A 23,286-nucleotide genomic window follows, 5' to 3' on the forward strand; every position below is an offset into this window, starting at 1 on the left:
CTCTGGGGGCAGTTTCCTCATGCACCGGTCTGTCGTCTGGTCGCACTGCTGGTAGCCAGTTTCATTTCGTAGTCCGTGACAAAGCGAGCACTCGTGTTTGCTCAACTACGAAATCCCATCGGGACCGAAGCGAGTGCATGTCACTTGCACCAGTCACCCACGAGAAAGGGACGAAACAAGTGTCGAAGGAATATGGCGGCGCATTGGAACGTGCCACAGTGATGCAGCGTACGCGCAACGAAACCCTCGACTTGGACTGACCAAAGAGGCCTCGCTCGCTAAACATACATCTGGCCAAATGACATGGGAATTTGTAATCGAAGGCACTTCTTGTTGACAATATGCGTCTTGCAACTCGTGAGTTTCGTCGACGAAGCAAACTTCTTCGGCCTTATCTTCCTCGTAATCGCGATACCGCGATACGTAAACGCGCATTTTCATCATTTTTCCTACTCGATCGAGTCATGCCTTTGTTTCCACGAATCTGGTTTCCTGTTATACGCTTTCCACTTCGAAACGCTGCTACCGATGTTTTACGGAAATGCTGAACCATTTTTCAACAATTTTATCGACGATATTACGGTCTGATGGGGGCATCGATTATCGTATCGTTTTATCGACCCACGGGTCGCGTGGTTTATCTCTGTTCCACGGTGATCCCTGTAAAAACTGACCGAATTATTTATCAATGCCGCTTTTCCTACTTTCTATTACTTTCAAATATTCAATTGCAGAGCCTAGCACCTTTTATTCTATTTACTCCGATCTTCATTCTAATAAGATATACAATAATTTTATTTCGAAATTTGGCAAATGTATCATTTTGGGTTCTTTTTGTCTTGATTTTCTTTGTATCTTAATAGCGGATATCAAGTTGTAATATTTGTGAAGACTCTTTCCGAGTTAATACAAGTCAAATGATATAGGCAAAAACATCGATGTAAATTTCTTTTATATGCAAACGATCATCAATTTTCCCAAGTAATCTCTTCAAAAAATAAGTCTGTTGGTATTCAACCATATTTTGACAATCTGTGTAATGTAACTCATTTTTCAGCAAAGATATAAAATATTAATGCAGGAAAAAAGTTGAATCCTGGTGCAGGTATCCCTTGTTGCAGGATTCAATTTCTCCTTTATCAATCTTTTGTACCTCCGTTTAGAAGGAAGCTACTATTTTTAGGTTCTATTTTTGTTTTGTTGAGCTTATGTTATGTTGTTAAATCTATTGGGATATTTCTACAAGTTTAATGAAGTATTAGGACAATTTGAATAATATTATAAGTATAATTGTTCATATTTTATATTATACACGTATATAAGCATGTTGAGCCATACACTTGGTGAATAAATAAAAATGGAAATATAAGGGATAAGAAATGATTATTCACTGACTATGAAAGTGCTTTAATTAGTCATTGCACTATTTATATTGAAATAATCTGTTCCTTTGGTAAACAAATTATGTTAAATGCAATTAATGTTTTACTTACACCAACCATTGAATAATCTGTACGAACAGATGGAAATAAACATGTAAAAGTTAATACATAATTCACAATTTAAAAGTAAACTTTTTATTTAGAACTAAAGAAATGCATTTGGTAGAGTTGTTTCATGAACTCTGGTTCTGGGTTCAAAGTGAGTATTTAATTAAGAATTTAGAACACGAGGCAATTGGTGCAGATTAAGAATACGCGTAGAAAGGAGTCGGCAGAAATTAAAGGAATTACTACTCCCATGCTAACTTATTTACATTGAATCTTTGTCTCCTTTATTCTATGCAATTAAATCTGTACTTTTTATTTTACATTTATAGATCGCTACCATAGAGCGGCAAGTTTTCGACTTTCTGGGCTTTATGTGGGCACCGATACTGGTCAATTTCTTCAATATTATATTCGTGATCTTAGGATTCTTTGGAGCCTTTCAGTATAGACCTAAATATATTATATCGGTAAGTAAGAATTGATTTAATTTTAATTACTTAATAATTATGTGATCATTATTATTAAAAGTCACTAGACGATTTGATGTTTCTCGATTTATTACAGTATTGTGTATGGAATATACTATGGCTAGGGTGGAATATATTCATGATATGTTTCTACCTCAATGTGGGTCTACTGGATAAAGTGAGCATAATAATGTTTCAGTACTCTGTAATCTTACCTCTTAAGAGCATAGTAAACTATAATAATTTTCAACATTTTTTCAGAATAGTGATATTTTAAACCTTGGTACCGGCAGTTTTTCCTGGTGGCACGTGAACGGACCAGGCTGTAAAGCTGTTTATGACGTTACTGAGCCTGAATTATTCAGACCTGCACGACCTACAAACGTAACAGACTGTGTGCTAGATTACGAAGTAGTTGAAATTTTACACGCGTCTACACAATGTATTTTAGGTGTAAGTACTATTTTTGCGTTTATTTTCCCAATAAAATTACGACGGTTGCCTTGCTTAAAATAATTGTTTCTACGTGTTTCAGTTTGTTGCGATTGTTGGGGGTATTTGTCTCAGTAAGGTTTTCCTAGAAGAAGATGATAGCTGTAAGTATAAGACTGAAAAACCATTCGATTATTGCTAGAGTCAGATTAGTATAAGAATTAGTTTATTGCGTGATATTATTTTGAGTGTTATTTTGGGATATTGTTTGGTGGTAAGTTTGGGTAATAATTGTATTGGTATTGGTTAAACGAGACTTAGGGAAGAAGTAATTGATAAATTATGCGTCTACACTTTTCAATATCACACTATTAACATAGCAAAAGGTGCAACGATAAATCTTTTTTTTTTTTATATATTTACTCGTTATATTTCGAAACCACGATAAATCATCTTCGGTGTTTTTTTTATCTGTATACACGTCTGAGATTTATTATTGCTTGAAACGAGGGTTGTCGGTTACAGTTGATTTCATTGGTGGATTTGATCCTCCATTTTGGTAAGTGCTTTGCCTGATTCATCGTTTGCACGTATTTTATCTATACACTTGAGCACGACTAAAGTGATTTTTACGTTTCGAGATATGCACTGATCCCTCATTAGCTCTTGAAATTCTTAAACACGTGTTGGTACCACTGGGAATGTCAGTGTATTGTGAAGTAACGTTTTGCTTCTTGGATATTATAAATCCGTTTCTACTGTATTTAGCTCGGTAGAATTGTTAAAATAGCATGTACTCTCTTTGCAAACGATAATCTGTTATCATTGAAAAAATTCGTTCTTCCGCTACGATTATTCAAATGCACCGATTAATCGAAAACGAAATAATGTGAGAAATGAAAATTCCCTTATTACTCGATCGTATTGGCCATAGTAGATTAAAGTTAAATTACACCTTTTAAGTTACTCACAACGAAACGAATCTCCTTCGCGCGGGACACAGCAAATTTGATCTAATGCAATGGATTCTACGTCATATTTCAGTTGACTTTGTTGGAGGTGATGACTTTGGGTTGGCAGGCCACACACCGTTACATCCTATGTACGTTAGCTACTCGGCTCTTCCGTCACCCGCCTACCCTCACAAAAATTCCACTCAAAATTACCCCGCAGGCACTGCCAGCTCCCAACAATCCGTTTCTCATGATACCAGCTTTCCAAAACATCATGAAAAACAATGCAATAGCTCGGGACGAAGTAAAAATAGTTTTAGAAATGACACCATCAGAACCAATAGGAGCAACGTGTCTAATCGCGATTTGAAGTACGTAGATTATTCGAACGATTACTCGAATCCGTTGGATCATTTGCAGAGGCCAGTGTCTCCTTACGACGAGTACGATTCGTTAGACAGTGCTGCTAAATTGAGGTATCAAAAGAACAAATTGTATTATCCGCAGTCGTCAAAGTACAGTCCCGTCGCGTCGTCGCGCCTAAAATCTCGACCTATCGCTGCGAAGCAAACTAAAGCCTCAAATAAGCCCAGAGTTTTTACAGATCACGTTCGTGAACAGCCATTGAGATCGTTTTATTCCGATCCTAGATTGGCGGTCGAAAACCAACAAAATACAAGCGACCAAGAACAACCGAGTAGGTCTCAAAGAGACAGCAGGCCCCTCTCGTTATATGCCAGTAATTTTTAGTGTTAGAATTAAGCTTAGAGCGTTCCCTTTGTTTCCTTCTCTAGAGTTTCGCGTGAAATTTCTTTCTAGTTTTGAAAACATACGACTGAGGTTACGTTTACTACGACACTGTTGTTTCGTATAAAATTTTTAAGCGTGACACATCATTCCTATACTTGCCAAATAAATAGAACAATTAGAGTAGTTAGCTCAGGGTGTTTTCTTCGCCTTCGATTTACATTAATCTAGATTAGAATTCTATCATTCTCTGTAACATCACTCTAACGTTCGCCCGCGTTTTAAAGTATTGACTTTATAGTCTTCGCTTTCGTGTTCATTTCAATTGTGTACAATTGTATCGTAGCGATACAGATTTGTACGGGTACATGCACTGTGATACGTATAGAGATATAAATCATGTCGTTTGAGGTATTTTCGGTCGTCAATTTAAAAACTTGTTCTCGCTGGAGAATTTTTGATACGGAAGATGAATCGTTACATTCCGGATGTACGGTGGGAAAAAGAATTTTATTGTAAACGTTCACGAATGTTGCAGGATTGTTCGACGCTTTGTTCATGGTCCGTAGATTTATTTACAATTTTTCTAACGATATTCCCTTTCGTGCGAATAGTACTTGCTAAGGATTCTTTTGACAACACGCGTGGCCTGGCTTGAAAAGTAGCACACGAAAGAATTTTAGACTGCATTTGATTTAGCTTGTTGTATCGTGACGGTGAACAATGTTGTTTATACGGTGCTGCGAGAACTTTTATTTTAAGAACACGTCTGTATATTGCAGTAGTGCATGCTAGTTCTTGTTTTTTTTTACAGTTTTAAGTTGGACGGAACGTTCGTTTTTTTATATTTCTTTTTCGAGCAACGATTAAGCTACATCGTTTACGTACGTAGAAGAAAGCACACGTGCGATTCGATGTTGCAAGATACAAGACGGGTCTTCTATAGAATTTTATTTGTAATTATGTATTTTCAAAGTTAATCTTTGACATTCCATAGATTATTGATCGAATGCTTAGTACTCCTCGATAAAAAAAAAAGTAAAATCTGAAGTGACAGTAAGCGTACGAGGAGACGTCTCTTTTTTTTTTTTTTTTTTTATGAAATACGGAGTCGTTCGTTCCTTGATAGACTGCATATTTTAATCGTGCAGTATGTTTTATAAGTTACGAATCAAAAGCTAAGAAAAATATATCAGTCAAGTGTGATGAATAACTAATTAGTGCAAGATAATGTTACAGAGGATTTGCTTTCAACTGTCGCAGAAGCTAAAGTCTTTAAATTAATGCATAATTATTCTTAATCGCATGCATGTCGAACAAACATTGACTCGAGAGCTAATTTGCACTACTATGTTGCGGACCGTAGATGTACAATTATTTTTCAACAAAGTATGCCCTATTGATACTATGAATAAATAGTGACTAATTATCAGTCTTGACAAGTTATTTTGGTTACGACATTTCGATTCATACGTTTTCAGTTTATCTTCAGAATGAATATAATTATACATATATTCCACGCATACAAAATCAAAATTACAATTATAAACGTTTGAGAGAAGGGGGGGGGGTAAAAATAATGATATCAAAACAGATAAGAAAGTAGAAAATGCAATAACAGTAAAAATGTGTCCGGTGTGAACTAATGCGAATTTAAAAGCTACGTAAAAAATATTAAAACGCATACCTACAATGTAATTTGAAAAAGAAAAGTAAAAAGGAAGTTATGGGAAAACAATAATAACCTAAATATATAGATGAGAACAATTATGAATACAATGTACATTTAACAGGTTATGTAATTGTTTTCTGTTCTCTTCAGATTACGAAGATCATACTCGAGCTTTCTTTCTTATACATGTGTGCCTTTATAATTTAGTAACAAAGCGAAGAATACCTATAACGGAGTACATTTGGTTTTTAGATAATTCAAGAATCTGGTAATACTATTTATAGTTATTTCAAATCTTCCTAAAATGTCTTCCTACGAACAAGTATTTTTTGTGTTCTATTAGGGTTCAAATACAACCTTGATATGTCAATACGTAGCAAAAAAAGTATGTCGCCATTATCTACTTCTTCGTCTTCAAAACCTGGATACGAGTTGAAACTATATTATAAAAATAGCTCATTAAAGACTGATAATTATCGAGTCATTGTACCTATATATTATAAGTAAATATCCGCAGAATTGAAAGGAGAAGAATTGAGCTGCGCAAGTGCAAACATACAGTTACGGAAGAATAAAACGAGAACTTTTTTCGTATTTCTGAAGCAATAAATATATTTTAAACATTCATCGTAGATATATTAAAACTGATTAGTAGGTTAAATGTATATTATTCAATATTTTTTTTTCCATCACACTTCACCGATACTATTGTTAGCTTTGTTCGTTATTTATAACCACAATCTGCATACAATCTAAGTACTTTTACCTTAAGTAGCCTTAATTAAAACATTGTTACTTATCGATTACATATTTAGTATATGTTGCAATATTTACGTAGGATACCAAGAAATTGTTACTTAATCTTTTTACACTCTTAATGGGGCACACTCGTACGGAGTTGTAATTATAAATGTTGCTCAGTGAACGTTAATTGTATATATGAATATGTTCGTTTTAAGTTTATCTGTACCCATTTTACGTGATTTATTTATAACACAGGAACACATTATTGTATCGCGTTAGAGAAATTAGAAATTAGTGAAATTAAATACCTGACTACGATCGTTGTACGTTCAGAGGTGTCACTTCAGATACGTCGTTGGACGTAGCACAATCCCTTTTTTTTTTGTTCGAAGCTTGTACAGTAGTCGCGTGTACTTCGTTTAAGGGCATAGTTATTAGTTTTATATTTATTTACTGTATCATATGATTTACCTTGGTGCAGTTCATTGGCGACAATAAACGTGCAATGCTACTACTTGCTTGCTTTTTTATTTATTAACCCCCGTTCTCTATTTCTTTCTCTCCTCTCTCTCTCTCTCTCTAACATTCTCCTCCTCTACGGTTTTTTTTTCGGGGAACTGTTTCGTATGCTCATTAGTTACTATTTTGGTGATCGTTCATTTCAAATCTTTACGTTACTGTACGGTTTAACCGAAAGTAATAGGTTCCAAGAATATCTTCCATAATAATAGTCTCTGTTTGGTTTAATTTCACATAAGTTGCATGGATTCTGCATACGCTGAGCATGTAATTTTCATATTTACATTGGGCCGAGACTATAAAAATAATTTGATATTTCAATACTGTAAATAAATTTTCAATATCATTGTTCGACTATTATTATCGAAATATTATTATTTAAATAAGAAAGTATTCATATATATGCACCGTTTAAGTCAAGTGGTTGAAATTACGTTAATCGATTCGAGAAATCGTAACTCGTTTGGCAATAACGTAGCTGATGTTTCCATTAATTTTACTTTAACGTGTGTTTCTAACTGCAAAGGTTTGCGCCTGGCATACGAGAGAATGAACGATCGGGGTATCCAGGCGCAAACTGTCCAGCAACCTCGGCCATTCCTAACCTGTGACGAGACTTTTGCTCTGTTTCCGCCGCAGTGCAAGCTAAACGGAAGAAAAAACAGCCGAGACCGTTGTACAGCATCGAGTACTCTCAGCCGGAGGCGTCTGTGCACGACGACAGCGTCTCGCCGAAGCCGATGACACCTCGCAGAGTGAAACGCAGGTCGGTGATCTCTCGAGACGGGACGCGAAGGTCCAGCCGCAGGAGCTCGGTGAGGCAATCGCGCAGAAAGAACCCTGTGAATCGTATAATGGACCATCAGGAGAATCTCTACGCCAACACGACGCCTAGCAATCTTACCAACCAGAACGTTAACTCGCTGTCCCAAGGTACGCTCAACTACGACAGGATATCGATGACTTGGGACAGAGACAGAAACTCTAATTGGCAGCCAGAGGCTGTGAACATGGCCGTCTCCTCTCCCACCTTGTGGAACCAGGAGTCCAGTAACAACTACTCCAACACCAGCAATTACACTAACCAGAACTACCCGAACTGGGACGCAACCAGTTCTACCAGGAATCTCGCCGATAATTGGCAGCCTAGCGAGCTGAGCCCTATGCAGTGGCAGGGCCAGAGCAACCCGACTTTCCAGCAGACGAGCACGCAGAGTCTGAACGGCGAGGACCTGGACGATCTCTACAACAATCGTCCAGCCAGCGCCAGGTCCAGCTACAGCAACTATCACGGCGTTAGGGCAACGCCCCAGGTACCCAATAGAACCGACGTTGTCAGACAAAGCCAGAGGCAGTTCGTTCTCAGCGGACCGCCTGCTTATCAGGACACGGTCATTTGAGGTATCGCTGTTATTGTTATTCTTGTTGAACACTGATAAGAAATAATTCTCTTGGTCGGAACGGCGACCGATTTTCATCCTTTCTGATGCGGCTAATTTATGGGGATACGTATTTTAATGGTACGTTCGGTTTTTAATAGGCTTTTGCATGGTGAGGATGTTTTAAATACCGAAGCTAATAATTCACTGTTCCACAAATTAAATTTTGTTTTCTGTTTTTCAATATTCGCTAGGTAATTCTTATAGAGCTTCGTACCCTAAACACGAATCTGGAAACGGAATTTTGGGTAAAAACGAGGTATTACGCGAAAATTAAAAACGTCAGACAGTTCCACTTAATCTTAAAAGATAGAGGAGAGATTCCTCAATATGCTAACATCGATAGTTATAATATTTTGTGCTTTTGAACGGTTGTAAATGATCGCCAAAGTTTGAAAAAGTGTCGAAATACGTACTTTATACACAATACTTTTGCATATTTACGAAAAGTTCTTTACCTGACAAGAAATCTATACACAGGATCTGATTCTGCAGACATTTCTGAAGAAGAAACTGTCCAACAGAAGTGTAGAAGCCGTTCTCAATTGTCACAGGTCGAGACAATGTGTATTGGCAACGCGTGCACGACGTTTGACCGCCACGCGGCCATCGCTTGCCTAATCTCGGCGCGGCAGTGCCGTAGCTACCTACAAGCGAAACTGGTATAATGGTGCATTAGGGTATGCACTCTGTATACAGGGTGTTCGGCCACCCTTGGGAAAAATTTTAGTGGGGGATTCTAGAGGCCAAAATAAGACGAAAATTAAGAATATTAATTTGTTGATGGGGGCTTCGTTAAAAAGTTATTAACAATTAAATTCAAAAATTTCAAATCGTTCTGGAAAAATTATTTTAGGTTGCAGGGTCGATTATAATCATTTTTGGCGAATAGACATACCCTCGAAATCCTACCCACTTTCTAGACAAAAATTCGAGAAGGTGTGAAATTTGTTGACAAAATTAAAAAATTTCAAATCGTCGTGGAAAAATTATTTTTAGTTGCAGGAGTCAATTACTATCATTTCTTATCATTAGACATACCCTCAAAATCCTATCCACTTTCGAGAAAAAAATTTGAGAACGTGTGAAATTTTTCGAGAAAATTAAAAAATTTCAAATCGTTTCGGAAAAATTATTTACGGATGCAGATGTCAATTACAGTCATTTTTGATGAACAGAGATACCCCCGAAATCCTACGCACATGTGAGAAAAAAATTCGAGTAGGTGCTGAAATTTTTCGGCGAAATTAAAAAATTTCAAATCGTTCTAAAAAAATTATTCTCGGTTGCAGGGGTCAATTACAATCATTTTTGGTCAATACGTATACCCTCGAATTCCTACGCACTTTCGAGAAAAAAATTCATTACCGAAAATATAGTTTCTGGCCAGAAATGCTACCCCGTAATTTCATGCGAATGTTTAAAATGTCATAATTCCTGAACGGATTGGACGATTTTAATGTTTAAAAAAGCAAACTACGCGTATTTTGCTAAGGAATACGTGGCAATTCCAAAAATATTCGAAAAGTTATTTCTTGACTCCGCAAAATAAGAAAAACCCCATAAAAATGGTCTAATTTTCAAACAGCCATAACTCCTACAATAGTGAATATATTTCGATGAAACTTTTTTCTGAAGTAGAGCTCATGGGTACCTACAAAAAAGTATTAGACAACTTTTCTGTAGGGCGTCAAACAAAATTACTAAAAATGAAAAACGAATTTTTAAGAAAAATCAACACTGCCTTAATTTTTCAGGGAAAATGGAAGGTTTCAAATCAGTCTGGAAAAATTATTTTCGGATGCAGATGTCAATTACAGTCATTTTTTATGAACAGAGATACCCCCGAAATCCTACGCACTTGTGAGAAAAAAATTCGAGTAGGTGCTGAAATTTTTCGGCGAAATTAAAAAATTTCAAATCGTTCTAAAAAAATTATTCTCGGTTGCAGGGGTCAATTACAATCATTTTTGGTCAATACGTATACCCTCGAATTCCTACGCACTTTCGAGAAAAAAATTCATTACCGAAAATATAGTTTCTGGCCAGAAATGCTACCCCGTAATTTCATGCGAATGTTTAAAATGTCATAATTCCTGAACGGATTGGACGATTTTAATGTTTAAAAAAGCAAACTACGCGTATTTTGCTAAGGAATACGTGGCAATTCCAAAAATATTCGAACAGTTATTTCTTGACTCCGCAAAATGAGAAAACCCCCATAAAAATGGTCCAATTTTCAAACAGCCATAACTCCTACAATAGTGAATATATTTCGATGAAACTTTTTTCTGAAGTAGAGCTCATGGGTACCTACAAAAAAGTATTAGACAACTTTTCTGTAGGGCGTCAAACAAAATTACTAAAAATGAAAAACGAATTTTTAAGAAAAATCAACACTGCCTTAATTTTTCAGGGAAAATGGAAGGTTTCAAATCAGTCTGGAAAAATTATTTTCGGATGCAGATGTCAATTACAGTCATTTTTTATGAACAGAGATACCCCCGAAATCCTACGCACTTGTGAGAAAAAAATTCGAGTAGGTGCTGAAATTTTTCGGCGAAATTAAAAAATTTCAAATCGTTCTAAAAAAATTATTCTCGGTTGCAGGGGTCAATTACAATCATTTTTGGTCAATACGTATACCCTCGAATTCCTACGCACTTTCGAGAAAAAAATTCATTACCGAAAATATAGTTTCTGGCCAGAAATGCTACCCCGTAATTTCATGCGAATGTTTAAAATGTCATAATTCCTGAACGGATTGGACGATTTTAATGTTTAAAAAAGCAAACTACGCGTATTTTGCTAAGGAATACGTGGCAATTCCAAAAATATTCGAAAAGTTATTTCTTGACTCCGCAAAATGAGAAAACCCCCATAAAAATGGTCCAATTTTCAAACAGCCATAACTCCTACAATAGTGAATATATTTCGATGAAACTTTTTTCTGAAGTAGAGCTCATGGGTACCTACAAAAAAGTATTAGACAACTTTTCTGTAGGGTGTCAAACAAAATTACTAAAAATGAAAAACTATTTTTTAAGAAAGATCAACAGGTTAGGTTAGGTCTGGGTTAGGTCTGGGTGCCTTAATTTTTCGGGGAAAATGAAAGGTTTCAAATCATTCTGGAAAAATTATTTTCTATTGCGGAGGTCAATTACAATCATTTTTGGTGAATAGACATACCCCCGAAATCCTGTGCATTTTTGAGAAAAAAATTCGGTACAGGCGGAACTTTAAACGTTAATAACTTTTTAACTAAGCCTCCATCAACAAATTGGTGTTCTTGATTTTCGTTTTATTTTGGCCTCTAGAATTTCCCATTAAAATTTTTCTCAGAGGTGGCCGAACACCCTGTATAGTATGTTTGATTTTTTTTGTAACTTTTATTGCTTAATATATTTGTATACTCTAGGATACTAATCACTGAATAATATTTTCAAAATCCATGCAAACTTATCAATGGAATCGCTCGAACATGTACGCTTTTCTTAGAAAGATCTGGAGTAAATCCATGCTATTCACACTTCGCTCTTAGGAATATTATTCCTATTCTGTGAGGCAACCCAACAATAAAATGTTGTTTATTTTTTTACGGCTTTGTATTTAAAAAACCATTCATATACATACAGTGAACATCGAAATTGTTTAGAAATGGAAATGATCGAGAAATGTTTTGTACAAATCCACAAACAGATTAAAAAATCAAAAATGATAAACATATACAGGAATTGGGAGCCTAAGATATTATCGGTGTCGCATCCATTATGCGTAGCTACGGCACTGCCGCGTCGAGATAGGCAAAGCGATGGCCGCGTGGCGGTAAAACGCCGTGCACGCGTTGCCAATACACATTTTCTCAACCTGTGACAATTGAGAACGGCTTCTACACTTTTGTTGGACAGTTTCTTCATCAGAAATGTCTGCAGAATCAGATCCTGTGTATAAATTTCGTGTCATGTAAAGAACTTTTCGTAAATATGCAAAAGTATTGTGTGTAAAGTACGTACTTCGACACTTTTTCAAACTTTGGCGATCATTTACAACCGTTCAAAAGCACAAAATATTATAACTATCGACGTTAGCATATTCAGGAATTTCTCCTCTATCTTTTAAGATTAAGTGTAACTGTCTGATGTTTTTAATTTTCGTGTAATACCTCGTTTTTACCAAAAATTGAGGGTGATACAGCAATTCCGTTTGAAGATTCGTGTTTGGGGTACGAAGCTCTATAAGAATTACCTAGCGGATATTGTAAAACAGAAAAAAAATTTTAATTTGTAGAACAGTGATTATCGGTCCACTCGAAGTAATTTAATGGACGTTGAAACGATTCTACCGCGCAACATGAATAACTAACATTATCGTAACGTACTATTTAAGTCGTCATTAAAAGTTTCGTTGTCTAAAGGATCATCTGTAAATATTGAATTAACAATCATTCTCACTGTACAAAAGATGACAATCATCCTTATTTATAATCCACCTCGGAGCCTTAAAAACGATGCACCTATGTGACTTATGAAATTTAGAAAAATAGCGTACACTCGTCTACTTTCTTACGTTCTATTTTGTAAAGAACGTTTTAAGATTTCTACTAAGCGCCATTGTATTCTTGCAATTGTGTCACAGTCTTCCAGATCGCGAGAGCGAAGTAAGCTGTAAAAGTATGTTGAACGCGCAGAGGCCGAAAATAGACGGTTAAAATTAAATTCTACGTGAACTGAACGAGTAGAATTGGTTCGAAGGTGTATATGAAATGTATATGAACAAAATTTTGATGAAAATAATTAGATATAAGTAGGTTCGTTGGTCTTGTGTAATAAGCGTTTTGTTTTCGATGCACTGCGCGCGAAAAGTGAAATAATAAGCGTTTCTTATTCGGAGTCGCGAACTATTTTTTCATACGAAGAATCAGAATACGTAGATTACGACGACGATGTTGTTGAACTGCAGGATGTGAAATGTAAACCAAAGTATTAAACATCGATCTAAGTTAACGATAATACTTGTAATTATTCTACGTAATGTAAAACTGCCTCAATTTTTTTCTCTGACTGTCGTACAACGTAGGATTTAATTTTAGGAATATTATCCGTGTTTCAAACGTGATCTTCTAAGTACTTAATTCACGTCGATGATGAATCTCTTAACGCTTTGCTCATCAATCAAAAACACTGTACTTGCTGTCTGATAGCGCAACTGGTTTTTTAAACGTTTCTTTTTACACGAAAATGTAAAAGAGATTGAAAAAAAAAAAAAAAATGAAACAGCGTGGATGAACAGAGCATTGATTTTGGACACTTTTTGTCGACACGGAGTAAATGGGATTAGCTTAAGAAAATAATTTGTATTCGTTGCTATGTATGTATTTTATGGTTAGGCGACACGTAGATAAATTTACGTCATTCTCGAAGTTGTTAAATAGGTCGAACCGTTGTGATACCGTGCGATGGACGAGTAGAAATGAATTCGTGTTTCGTTGCAACTTTGATTCGCCATCGCGCCGTGTCACGATCGTCTAATTGTATTCTATTCACGCGTATTCGTAGAATTATGTTAGGTGTACTTTACACGAAAGGCAGCTATTTTTAATTATCGGCCACGAACTACCGTGTGTCATTTCTCCGTGCAACACGTAAACAATTTCTACTTATTATCTGTTTCCGATATCTCACGCTCAAGATTCGATGATCCGTTGTCACAGTGATACAATAAGACTTGTTAACGAGAGCACGATGTTCTATTATTATTTTTATTGTTCACCATTATTGTACAATTTATATTACAAATCAATAACCGCAAGACAATAAACGACAAATGTTTCTGATCTGATTTATACCTTGGTAATTTTTAACGAAATTCCGTAAAATCAGGCTTTCTCACTTTCCCCCGTCACAAAAAAGATGTTGCGATCAAGACAAATTTTAAGGAATTTTTTTCTTTTTAAATTATCTTTTCCATTGATTTCATTGAAATTTTGTCCCTTTCCAGGAACGATACGTATCATTTTCAGTTTTGTTTCAATAACGACAAAGTGAATATGTATAGAATTTAAAAAAAGCCTCAATATGTGTATTAAGTCTGAGTGCCTGTGTTTAACCCTTTGCACTCCGAATTATATTTCTATTTTGTTACCAGCACCACCGAACGCTTTTAACACATTACCGACCGATAGCCTATTAATCGACTTTTTTACCGACCAACGCTTACCGACCGATAGCCGATTAATCAACCGCTACCGGTCGGTAAAGTGTTAAGTGTTTTATTTTTTAAACTAAAAAATTGGACAATTTAAACAAATTCAATGAAATATCTGTTTCATTTACACTACTGTTATATCTTGTAATTTTCAAGTGTATGATATCTCTTTGGTTTGGACTTGAAAAAATGTCGACATGGGAGTGCAAAGGGTTAAGATTTCATAGATCCCCTGAATTGACAAAGTTTATTAATCTTCTATTAAATTACAAATTTTATCTGATGCTAGTTAAATAATGTTTATCGTTAATAAAACGATCCATGATACAAAGAAAAATCAGTAGTTTTTCGGTGCGATAGTTTTGTCGTGTTACGTAGTTAAAAAATCACAGCGATACGTTTAAACCGCGCATGTCCTCTGTGTGCCGGCTGGCTTTTCTATTGGCAGACCACCCAGCGACCCTTATAACAGGCTGTACCGTCTAGTTATCGCGACGTCGAGGGTCGCGTTTCCGCGTCACTCGAAATCTACGTGCGTGTCCAGAAATTTGAAGGGTGAACCCCCGAGTGTCAGTTCGATATTGTACTCTTGGCTCGACGAGGCAGGGTATCGCGAACGAAAAGAGATAAATTAGGGGCACGAGGATGCTGAAGATCGTTAAAGCTAGCACGGACGGGCTCAGAAGGCTGCACAGGAGCAATAAGGTAAGAGGAACGTGGTTCAATTATTGATCCGTGATACGTATTACTTGATAATTTTACTTTCGGGAGTCCGGTATTCGGGATAAGAGTTTCTACAGTTCCATGTGATGGATGTTCGACAATCGTTAAGTCAAAACCTACATGCGTATCCGCGTGTCAAGTATCCTTGCTGATAACTAGACTGCGGATGTTTATGCATTTATGGGAAATTTTAATCCTCAAAAAACTACAGAATGCATTTAATATGCAAAAATATAAGAAATATTTAAAGTAAGATACGAATTATTATATTTAGGGATTGAGTCAGCCCTCTGTGAAGCTTCCGTTTCATTAATTTTATTAATAAAAATGTGAATTTGCACAAAGATCCCATAGTCTACTGATAACACTGGGTGCTTTCTCGAATTTTATTCTTGATAGTAATGCTTGAAAATTAAACGCTCTGCTGGACACAGGACATTAGAAAGAGATTAGTCAAGGTGACTATCTATCTACAGAGTAATTGAACATGCCTTAGCGATCGGATTAAAGTCTTTCTTTAATATTGAGAAAACAAAATGCATTGCACGATATTTGTTTACTTTATGGGATAGTATTAACATTCTTTTGAAAACAATGCAAAATGAGCATGACGAGCAAGATTTCAGTGAGTGTAAAAAGTATTCGTACGCCAGTCAATTTGAACAAAAACTTTGCATAACTTTGTTTATTACAAAAGTATGTTAACAAAAACATGCGTACATATTCTTAGAAATCTCTGGAACAAATCTCATTAACAACAAATTATTTATTTATATTTATTATGAAAATATTAACAAATTTCCAGAAATTGACCTAAAATATACGCGTAATAAATATTCGTACACTTCTAATTTTTACAACAAAAACTATAAATTTTAGTACATGAACGTAACAAAAATCAGTCTATTTGCTATTTTAGTATCTAGTGGGATTTCCTTTAGATTCTATAATCGCTTTAAGCCCTTGCGGCATTGAATTTACTAAATTTTTTGTTATAGTACTAGAAATTTTGTTCCATTCCTCTAAAAGTGCATTTTTTAAATCTTGTTTCGAAGAAATGTCATGGTCTCGAATTTTTTCTTCAAGATGACTCCATAAGTGCTCTATCACATTTACGTCTGGAGACTGTGGAGGGATTTTTAATTGCTGCTGCACATTATACAGGATCCACTGACGTGTATTAGAAGCATTATGCTTTGGACCATTATCTTGCATAAATATATAATTGCCCTGTAACTGCATTTTATTTGCACTAACCTGAAGATGCTCTTTTAGAATATCGATGTACATTTTGTGATCCATGATACCATCGATAAAATGGAGGGATCCAACCCCGCTCGCACTCATAGAGCCTAACTGCCAAACTGTGACTGATCCTCCTCCATGCTTTACGGTCGGCTTCAAATTTCTTTTTTCGTACTCGGTATTTTTTCCCCGCCATACTGTACATCGTCCATCTGACCCAAATATGTTAAATTTACTCTCATCACTAAATATAATACGGTTCCAGTGTGTAGCAGAGGTTACAGAGTTTAAACAACCAACGACACATACGTTTTTAAGGTTACGTTTATTTATATATAACATGGATCATTTTCGTACACGATACTCTCAACTGCGTTCGGCTATATAGAAAAACAAAAGACTACGCGCACGCCTGCCAAGGAAGGAAAAAGAAAATCCCTCCAACACATGCATGTTTGCCAACATTCCCAACACAGTGCTCCACAGGAACATTAACCGATTAACGTACTCTTTCGCGAATTGCAATCGTTTCTCTCTATTAATTTCATTTACGAAATATTTCCTACGAGCTACTCTGCCGTGATATCCTCTATCCCGTAAAAAATTACGCACTGTGCTACTGCATACATTAATGTCCAGATCATTTTTAAGTTCAGCTGTGATTTTCACCGCACTTATCTTTGGATTTTGCTTCATTTTTCGAATTATCCATCGGCCGGTATACTCATTTATTATTCGTTTACGTGGATTATCCGTTTCTTGGACTATTTTTTACAGTTTTTCGATCGCCACATCTGTCGATGATTCCTTGAATCGTGGGCCTCGGTCTATTTAAAACTTTAGAAATTTCACTCAGTGTTTTACACTTATTATGTAAATTTATAACAATTTTCCTTTCTTCTTCAGAGGTTTCCTTGCGTTTTCGTCCCATTTTACTAATAATTTCGTTTATAATACTTAGGAGACTACCTATACCGATAGCGTCTCCAGACATGCTGATGCTAACAAGGAACCATCGCGAACGGTCCGGCTTCGATTTTGATGAAACTTTGTACACTTATAAAGCAGCCAAAAATAATCGACACGTATTTTTTTTTAGCTGCGGTAACTCGAGTTTAAGGGGTGAAACCACCCCTTGAAGTTTTGGCTCGAAACGGCTATCTCGAAAACGGAAAGACATACAAAAAAATTGTTAATGGGCGAGGTTGATGGTTTCTTATGTACAATAACATGGTGTTAAAAAATTTTTAAAAATACAATTTGTTTATAACAAAAAAAAATTTATTAACTTAATTTTTCATTTTATTGAAATTTTCATAATGACAAAAAATGACGAGCATTTTATTCCAAATCCATTGGTATGCGATTTTTTAAAATTGCCTCCTACAGTTTTGCAGATTTTGATGATTTACATCTTGCGCGCACATCCATTATGGTAGGAGCCGTTCTAACTTTGATTTTAATGAAGCACTGTAGGCTTGCACTAAATCAAAGTTAGAACGGCTACTACCATAATGGATGTGCGCGCAAGATGTAAATCATCAAAATCTGCAAAACTGTAAGAGGCAATTTTAAAATATTACATACCAATGGATTTGGAAAAGTTCGGCCACCCTTGGGAAAAATTTTAATGGGAGATTCTAGAGGCCAAAATAAGACGAAAATCAAGAATATCAATTTGTTGATTGAGCCTTCGTTAAAAAGTTATTAAAAAATTAAATTAAAAAATTTCAAATCCTCCAGGAAAAAATTATTTTCGGTTGCGGGGGCCAATTACAATCATTTTTGGTCAATACATATACCCACGAAATCCTACGCGCTTTCGAGAAAAAAATTCCTAATCGAAAATGTAATTTATGGCCAGAAATGTTGTCCGAAAATTTCATGCGGATCTTTAAAATGTCATAACTTCTGAACGGATTGAAGGATTTTAATTTTCAAAAATGCAAACGACGCGTATTTTAATCAAGAATACGTAGAAATCGCAAAAATATGCAAAAAGTTGATCCTTGACACTGCAAAATGAGAAAAACCCCATAAAAATGGTCCAATCTTCAAACAGCCATAATTCCTACAATAGTGAATATATTTCAATGAAACTTTTTTCTGAAGTAGAGCTCATAGGTACCTACAAAAAAGTGTTGGCCAACTTTTTTGTAGGGCGTCAAACAAAATTATTAAAAATGAAAAACGAATTTTTAAGAAAAATAGACAGGGCTCCTATAATAGTGAGTGTATTTCATTGAAACTTTTTTCTAAAGTAGAGCTTATGGGTACCTACAAAAAAGTGTTAGACAACTTTTCTGTACAGCGTCAAACAAATTTATTAAAAATGAAAAACGAATTTTTAAGAAAAATCGACAGGGCTCCTATAATAGTGAGTGTATTTCATTGAAACTTTTTTCTAACGTAGAGCTTATGGGTACCTACAAAAAAGTGTTAGACAACTTTTCTGTACAGCGTCAAACAAATTTATTAAAAATAAAAAACTAATTTTTAAGAAAAATCGAGAGCGTAAGGTGCCTAAATTTTTCAGTGAAAAAATTATTTTCGGTTGCAGGGGTCAATTACAATAATTTTGAGTCATTAGACATACCCTCGAAATCCTACCCTCTTTCGAGGAAAAAATTCGAACAAGTGTAAAAATTTTTGACAAAAAAAAAATTTCAAATCGTTCTAAAAAAATTATTTTCGATTGTGGACATCAATTACAATAATTTTGAGTCATTAGACATACCCTCGAAATCCTACCCACTTTCGAGTAAAAAATTCGAGAAGGTGTGAAATTGTTCGTCAAAATTCAAAAATTTTCGAATCATTCTGGAAAAATTATTTTCGATTGCGGGGATCAATTACAATAATTTTGGGTCATTAGACATACCCTCGAAATCCTACCCACTTTCGAGAAAAAAATTCGAGAATGTGTGAAATTTTTCAACAAAATTAAAAAATTTCAAACCATTCTGAAAAAATTATTTTCGGTTGCAGGGGTCGATTACAATCATTTTTGGTCATTACACATTCCCCCGAAATCTTGGGCATTTCGGAGAAAAAAATTCAGTACGGGCGGAACTTTAAACGTTAATAATTTCTTAACGAAGCCTCCATCAACAAATTGGTATTCTTGTATTTTTTCCGATTTTGTCCTCTAGAAGTAGTGCAAGCCTACAGTGCTTCATTAAAATCAAAGTTAGAACGGCTACTACCATAATGGATGTGCGCGCAAGATGTAAATCATCAAAATCTGCAAAACTGTAGGAGGCAATTTTCAAAAATCGCATACCAATGGATTTGGAATAAAATGCTCGTCATTTTTTGTCATTATGAAAATTTCAATAAAATGAAAAATTAAGTTAATAAATTTTTTTTTGTTATAAACAAATTGTATTTTTTTAAATTTTTTAACACCATGTTATTGTACATAAGAAACCATCAACCTCGCCCATTAACAATTTTTTTGTATGTCTTTCCGTTTTCGAGATAGCCGTTTCGAGCCAAAACTTCAAGGGGTGGTTTCACCCCTTAAACTCGAGTTACCGCAGCTAAAAAAAAATACGTGTCGATTATTTTTGGCTGCTTTATAAGTGTACAAAGTTTCATCAAGATCGAAGCCGGACCGTTCGCGATGGTTCCTTGTAAGTGAAACATGCCACTTGCTGTAATTCAGATTTACTTATTCTTTATCAAAGTCTTGAATAATTTAGAATGCATAGTTTGTGAAACTTGTGTTTTGAACGTGACAATGTGCTATTTGGTCGACGAAGAAATGGTATCGATCCCATACACGCGGACTGGTATTAATTCTATTCACGTTCGATGTCCACGTGGGCGGTGGCAGTGGCCCATTTCGGCGATAAAAATACTCGACACGCGCTGCAAGCAACTTCAAAACGTCGACTGCTGTCAACCAGAGTTCGATACAATTTTCTTCGAATAATGACGAATAAAAACTATGTACAGTAATTGTCAAGTGCGATCAAAGATCTATTTAACATTTTAGTGTAAAGATCATCGAGAGTAAAACTAATTTCATTTGCTATCATCGAATAATATCTCATGTTTTTTAAAGAAATTTATTTTTGAAACTTTCTAATCGAAGGAAAATAGATTCGACGTTTGTTTTCACAAAATTAAATAAAACTTGAAACGTTATGTATTATTGGCATTACTAGATTATATTACTAATATTTCAATATTGCAATGTTACGTGTTGTATTTAATTCTAATTTTCTTCGATATAATATTTCTAATTGTAACTGACAAACGCGTTACTATGCACAGAATCATTACCAACTTTAATGACTGTCTGTGTTGCGTTACTACAATTTTTTCAAAACTGATCAGTGAACATATCAGTTAATAGACCATTCAAAGAAAACCATTTGTGTCAAATATCAACCCCGTACCCTTACTGAGAGGGTAGTTACAGGGCGTAACGCAATTTTCAGTTTAAGCTGTATATCTTTTGTTGTATCGTATCAAAGATTTTGAAAAAAAATTGGGAGTATTTTGCTCCACGGCGTACGTGTTTGTGAATTTTTTCAGAATTTTTCACCGCAAAATGGATTTTTAAAAAATTCGAAAAGCATAAATATATTTTTTTTTAATAGAAATTATTAAATGACCACGTTTATATTTTTACAGTGTTAGTGTCTTGTTATGATTATTAATCTATAATTTTTTTAGATTTTTAGAAATGGGGGAGCGATGTTGGAAAAATCAAAAACCGACATTTGCTTGTATTTTTACCTTAATTTTTTCCTTAATGCTTGTATTTTGTAAATAGTTTTACATGTATGAATTAAGAGAATTGCAGCTATTGTTTTATTAGAATTTCTCAGAATATGACTCATAAAAGATTAAGTATTCATTAATGTCATTCATTGATGTCTTTTTCGACATTCCTAAGGTTTTAAGTGTTATATTATTTGATACATGTAAAACTATTTCGAGCATGCATATAATGATCATTCGATGAAGTAAAAATATCAATTACCCGAATATGTTACTCCTCTGCGAACGAAAACTTAGGAAATATCGATTTATAATTATTTTGTATGTGATACACCTCCACAAAAAATCTCAAAAAATTATATATTTATAACAGTAACAAGCTATTAAAATTGTAACAATACGAACATGGTCACAACAAAAATTAAGGTAAAAATAGAAGCAAATGTCGGTTTTTGATTTTTCCAACATCGTTCCCCCGTTTCTAAAAATTTGAAAAAATTATAGATTAATAATCATGACAATACACTAACACTGTAAAAATATAAACGTGGTTATTTAATAATTTCTATTAAAAAAAAATATTTTTATACTTTTCGAATTTTTTAAAAATCCATTTTGCGGTGAAAAATTCTGAAAAAATTCACAAACACGTACGCCGTGGAGCAAAATACCCCCAATTTTTTTCAAAATCTTTGATACGATACAACAAAAGATATACAGCTTAAACTGAAAATTGCGTTACGCCCTGTAACTACCCTCTCAGTAAGGGTACGGGGTTGATATTTGACACAAATGGTTTTCTTTGAATGGTCTATTAACTGATATGTTCACTGATCAGTTTGGCTCAAGGGCACTTTTGACCATCTTATCCGGCTATACCCTTTGAATCTTGTTCATGTCTGCCGTGGAACTTTTGAAAAAATTGTAGTAACGCAACACAGTCGGTCATTAAAGTTGGTAATGATTCTGTGCATAGTAACGCGTTCGTCAGTTACAATTAGAAATATTATATCGAAGAAAATTAGAATTAAATACAACACGTAACATTGCAATATTGAAATATCAGTAATATAATCCAGTAATGACAATAATACATAACGTTTCAAGTTTTATTTAATTTTGTGAAAACAAACGTCGAATCTATTTTTTTTCAATTAGAAAGTTTCAAAAATAAAGGATCAAGATTTTCGAATAACAAATAAAAACTAAACTTTCCAATTTCCAGCTGAGCAATCCAAAAATTGATAGCTCGAAGAATGATAATTTTTTGTTTTGCACGTGCACATCAAACTGATCCGAATTAAGGGAACACGTGGCAGGTTTCGGCTTAGGGCTGTAGGGGTTGATTCATCCTGGGATCAATACAGAACCGCTTGGCAACTGGTACACTCTGCCACCTCCCATACTCGTTTTACCGATCAAAATGTCTTCGTTCATCGAAAACGACATCTCGACTTCTCAAAAGCAAACAATTTTCATTCTACTTCGAACGTGGTACCTGACTCTTTCACTCGTGATTTTTCAGTTTTTTAAACAAAAATTTTAATCTTGGGACACAAACACATTGATATATTTCAAATTGTCCGATGTTTGGAGTTAAACTTCCTCGTTGGCCTGTTTGGCAACTACGAATTCCGCTAAATTTAGCACATCAAGACGATCGAATGATAATAAGGGTGACTCTACTAACTGGACCAACCTATGGCTCTGTTCTATGATGTACAAGAAAATTTTATACCGTTTAATGATCACTATTATCCCGTGATCGATATACTTGCAATATGCAATTGCACTTTTTTCTTTTAAGCGAAACTATTTGATTTCTGGAATTTCTAAAATATTAGTACTAAAAATAAATGTGTTCCAGTTTTGTTATTTAACTGAACATTACGTAGTCTATGTATTATGTTATTGAAA

The 23,286-nt window shown here is 34.9% G+C and overlaps 3 protein-coding genes across 5 annotated transcripts in view; 2 read left to right on the plus strand and 1 right to left on the minus strand.

Annotated features, from left to right (window-relative positions):
* Positions 1-23,286, minus strand: part of LOC122402667 (OVARIAN TUMOR DOMAIN-containing deubiquitinating enzyme 7-like) — a 52,714-nt gene that overhangs the window by 8,435 nt on the left and 20,993 nt on the right. The window lies entirely within an intron of this gene.
* Positions 1-23,286, plus strand: part of LOC122402665 (sodium/potassium-transporting ATPase subunit beta-1-interacting protein) — a 24,388-nt gene continuing 1,102 nt past the window's right edge. The window contains exons 1-6 of one of the 3 annotated variants that reach the window (XM_043405642.1): positions 1-357; positions 1,820-1,957; positions 2,055-2,135; positions 2,219-2,410; positions 2,493-2,553; positions 7,664-8,425. In XM_043405642.1, coding sequence (XP_043261577.1) covers positions 304-357; positions 1,820-1,957; positions 2,055-2,135; positions 2,219-2,410; positions 2,493-2,553; positions 7,664-8,424 — 1,287 coding nt within the window. In that variant the 5' untranslated portion in view covers positions 1-303 and the 3' untranslated portion in view covers position 8,425. Of the gene's footprint in view, positions 358-1,819; positions 1,958-2,054; positions 2,136-2,218; positions 2,411-2,492; positions 2,554-3,433; positions 7,361-7,663; positions 8,780-23,286 lie in introns of those variants that run through there. The other 2 variants (XM_043405641.1, XM_043405643.1) reach the window with 2 other exon arrangements.
* The window catches only part of LOC122402664 (glutaminase kidney isoform, mitochondrial), a 25,391-nt gene continuing 17,256 nt past the window's right edge, over positions 15,152-23,286 (plus strand). The window contains exon 1 of the mRNA XM_043405636.1: positions 15,152-15,372. Within this exon, the coding sequence (XP_043261571.1) occupies positions 15,313-15,372 (60 nt within the window). The 5' untranslated portion in view covers positions 15,152-15,312. The remainder of the gene's footprint in view (positions 15,373-23,286) is intronic.

This window comes from Colletes gigas, unplaced genomic scaffold (assembly GCF_013123115.1).
Source record: "Colletes gigas isolate AHSC1104 unplaced genomic scaffold, ASM1312311v1 Colletes_gigas_Sc00038, whole genome shotgun sequence".
Classification (NCBI taxonomy): domain Eukaryota; kingdom Metazoa; phylum Arthropoda; class Insecta; order Hymenoptera; family Colletidae; genus Colletes; species Colletes gigas.